At 39.4% G+C, this 3,968-nt stretch overlaps 1 protein-coding gene across 1 annotated transcript; it reads left to right on the plus strand.

Moving 5' to 3' along the window:
* The first annotated feature begins 513 nt into the window (after positions 1 to 513).
* Positions 514 to 3,716, plus strand: LOC145302575 (uncharacterized). The gene has a single exon (XM_080144667.1). The coding sequence runs from the start codon at positions 515 to 517 to the stop codon at positions 1,922 to 1,924; it is 1,410 nt and encodes a 469-aa protein (XP_080000793.1). The 5' UTR covers position 514; the 3' UTR covers positions 1,925 to 3,716.
* Positions 3,717 to 3,968: the final 252 nt, after the last annotated feature.

The raw sequence follows: 3,968 nt of genomic DNA on the forward strand, positions 1-3,968 counted from the left end.
ACCTTGCAAAAGATTGTAAGAAAAAAGTTACTTGCAACATTTGCAAACGGGCACACCCAACACCACTTCATGAAAACAAACCTCAATGCAAGGAAGTCGAAACAACCAGGGAAGAAAATGGTGCTACAACCTTGTACTGCAAAAGGATGAGCAACAACAATTATACATCTATGGTCATACCCTGTACTCCTGCACAGATCCTAAAGGTCCAGAAATATTAGTGTGTGCCTTACTAGACACTCAAAGCAGCCACACATTTATCAGTGAAGATATTTGTGAGAGAATTAAGGTAGACTCCGAGCCAGTTCGATTGAAGTTATTAACAATAGCTAGTCGAAATACAATTGAGAACTGCCGACGTATTTCAGGACTGAAGGTAAGAGGGTATTTTTCACAGAAACAAATATAATTGCCGCCCACCTACACTCGAGAATACATCCCTTTGGAAAGGAAGAACATACCTACCTGCAAAACAGCAGAAGCATGGGAACATCTCATAAATATAGCAAAGGAAATGCCAGACGAGTTAGACTGCCCTGCTGTACTGCTAATTGGGTATAACTGTGAAGGTGCCTTAAAACCAAGAAAAGTGATCACAGGGAAGGATAAAGACCCATTTGCCATCAAGACAGATCTCCGATGGTGCATAGTGGGACCAACAGCACATCTGAACAACCCAGGAAGCACAGTTGGACATTGTTACCGAATCTCTTCCAAGGAGATTCCACCTATTACACCTACCTCAGTAATAAGAGCCTTGGAGATGGACTTCTGTGATATAAACCTCAAAGAAAAGACTGTGTCTCAAGAAGACATAAAATTTCTCCAGATATTAAAGGAAGAGATTCAACATAATAATGAGGGACATCTAGAAATGCCTTTACCCTTTCGTGCACGTCCCCATCTTCCAAAAAATAAACACTTGGCCGAAGTTCGTCTTAAACACCTCAAGGCCAAATTTACAAAAAATCCAAAATTTGAAGAAGATTACATCAAATTTATGGAGCAAATCATCAACGAAGGAGATGACGAAGAAGTCTGTGATGCGTCAAACGATGGTAGCACATGGTACATTCCTCACCATGGCGTGTATCATCCAAGAAAACCTGGGAAAATCAGAGTTGTGTTTGACTGTTCTGCTAAATTCAAGAACACATCATTAAATGATCACCTCCTGACAGAACCTGATTTGATCAATGCACTACCTGGAGTGCTGTGCGGGTTCCGAGAACATCGCATCGCTCTTATATGTGATGTAGAAAAGATGTTTCACCGCTTTCATGTCAGTCCTGGAGATAGAAACTTTCTTAGATTCCTCTGGTGGAAGGATGGAGACACAAAAACCGAACTGAAGGAATACCGTATGCGAGTCCACATTTTTGGCGCATCCTCATTTCTGGGTTGTGCGAATTATGGGTTCAAATACCTAGCCAACAAGTATCGAAGTGAGTACCCTCTGGCTGCAGCATTTATCCAAAGGAACTTTTATGTGGATGATGGACTCATCAGTGTTAAGACAGATGAAGGATCAAAACAGTTGATCAGTGAAACAAATGAAATCTGTTCGAAGGGTCAACTACATTTACCTAAGTTTGTGTCAAACAAGAAAGGACTCTTCGACGAAGTCTTGGAAGGCAATAACGACACCACAACCAAAGAAGTAGATTTGAATCACAATATCCTTCCAACACAAAGTGTACTAGGGGTAAAATGGAACCCGGACACGGATACATTTGTTTTCAACATCACTCTTGATCCAGGAGCGGCTACCCGACGTGGAATTCTGTCAACAGTGGAGAGTGTGTATGATCCATTGGGCTTTATTGCACCCTTTGTTCTAGTCGGTAAGAGGGTGCTACAGGAGATGTGTAAACAAGGGGTTGGATGGGATGAGTCCCTTCCTTCTGGAATCCATATTAAATAGAGAAATAGTCAACCACCTCAGCAGGAATAACTTTCTTAGTGACACACAATATGGTTTCCGCTAGCAAGATCTACTGCAGATGTGCTGACGGTTATATCGCACAGGATTAGTGAATCTCTTGACAAAGGCTTCCTTTCTAGGGCAATTGCTCTTGACATATCAAAGGCCTTCGACAAGGTATGGCATAAGGGTCTACTTCACAAGATTTCCAGCTACGGTATAACTGGAAATGTTTTCTCAATCATTAAATCATTTCTCTCCGATAGGCTCATAAGAGTAGTGGTAGATGGACAAAAATTGAAGGCCTGCAATATAAATGCTGGAGTCCCTCAGGGGTCAATCCTGGGCCCAACTCTCTTCCTGATCTACATCAATGACCTCCCTAAACACATACTTAAATCATTCGTTGACATCTATGCTGATGACACGACCATCTACGGCAACACATCAAAGGCTGTAAATGACAAAGTTCTCTCTGATTCTCTCTCCTCTGATCTAGAGCGCGTGGTTCAGTGGAGGAAGATGTGGCTGGTTACCTTTAATGCATCCAAAACCAAACTCCTATCCTTATATCATCAACGCTCTGATCCCCATCTGGCATCAATTGTGATGGATGGCTCTCGTCTGAGTGAGGCCCTGTGTTTTGACAAGCTTCTGGGTTTGACCTTTACTCCTGATCTGAAATGGAACACGTACATCAAGTCTGTTGCCAAGGTCGCTGGAAAGATGGTGGGATCCTTCTACCGCTCCAGAAGATATCTCACTATTGATGCAATTCTCTATCTATATAAAAGCCAAGTACGTCCAAGGATGGAATACTGTTGCCATATCTGGGCAGGAGCTGCTAAAAACAGCCTATCCTGCCTTGACAGAGTACAAAATAGACTTCGTGGCTTCTCTACCCTGCAACCTCTCTCCCATAGAAGAGACGTTGCAAGCCTATCCTTGTTTTATCGTTATTTCCATGGCAGGTGCTCGTCTGAACTCCAATCTCTGGTCCCCCCTCACCAATCTTTCACGAAAGACACCCGTCTAGCTGAATCCACTGTGAAAAATTTCCCCCACTCTATATCTGTGCCTAAATCAAAACGCGGATTCCATGAATAAAGCTTCTTTCTTAGAACTGCACGCCTGTGGAACTCTGTTCCGTCTGCCTGCTTCCCACCGGACTACAACTTGGATGTGTTCAAGTCCAACGTTAACAAATTCCTAATGAACTGCCCCCTAAAGTAAACACTTCATCAAATCTCCACACTAACGTAATGTACTTGCAATAACCCTTATCCCTGAGTGGCTTCCGGGCCTTGATAAGTGGTGATCACTGTGTAAAAAAAAATCACGCAGTAATTGATTTTTTTTCAAACTATTAACAATATTTTATAATTACTGACGTATCTATGATGAAACTGAAATTTATTATGATAGGATTTTAATTGTTTACTTTTTTATTAATATAATAATTGTAAAAGATAATACAAGAAAGGTCTCCTTATAACGCGTACCTAACTTACTTGCTTTCAAACAAGAGTAAATATTTAAAAATATGTATATTTCTGTGAGAGGCACTTGAATCCTATTTAAAACTATATCGTATTTAATAATGGTTTTAAACTTTATCTTTAATTGACATTTATTCCGTAGATGCTTAATTTTCATATCTTTCCAAAATTAGTTCCCTGGTGTCTAATTTTCCTAAATTTAATTAAATTAAAATAAAAATATAAAAAGTGATTTTTAATGTTTTTGATTCATTTTGGATTTTATCTGTTTTTGCTTTAATTAGGTGCGTGTTTTTTTCTGGTGTCCTTTTGTCCGATCCTCTAGGTATATATATATATATATATATATATATATATATATATATATATATATATATATATAGGGGGTGCAAAAGTAGGTATACAGTGGTCAAAAAAAGAAAAAACGTATAAAGTTTAAGGCATTTATTATACAGACAAACAAATGTTGCATAAATAAGTAATAATCAGCACGTATAATAAAAAACACATGTAATAGGAAGCCCTATTTCCGCAGGTATTCAAAT

The sequence above is a fragment of the Euprymna scolopes genome, chromosome 2 (genome assembly GCF_053919585.1).
Source record: "Euprymna scolopes isolate OS-2025 chromosome 2, ASM5391958v1, whole genome shotgun sequence".
Taxonomy (NCBI): Eukaryota; Metazoa; Mollusca; class Cephalopoda; order Sepiida; family Sepiolidae; genus Euprymna; species Euprymna scolopes.

Excerpts from the sequence above, each read along its gene's own strand:
- LOC145302575 (XM_080144667.1), top strand. The coding sequence starts at position 515 with ATGCCAGACGAGTTAGACTGCCCTGCTGTACTGCTAATTGGGTATAAC.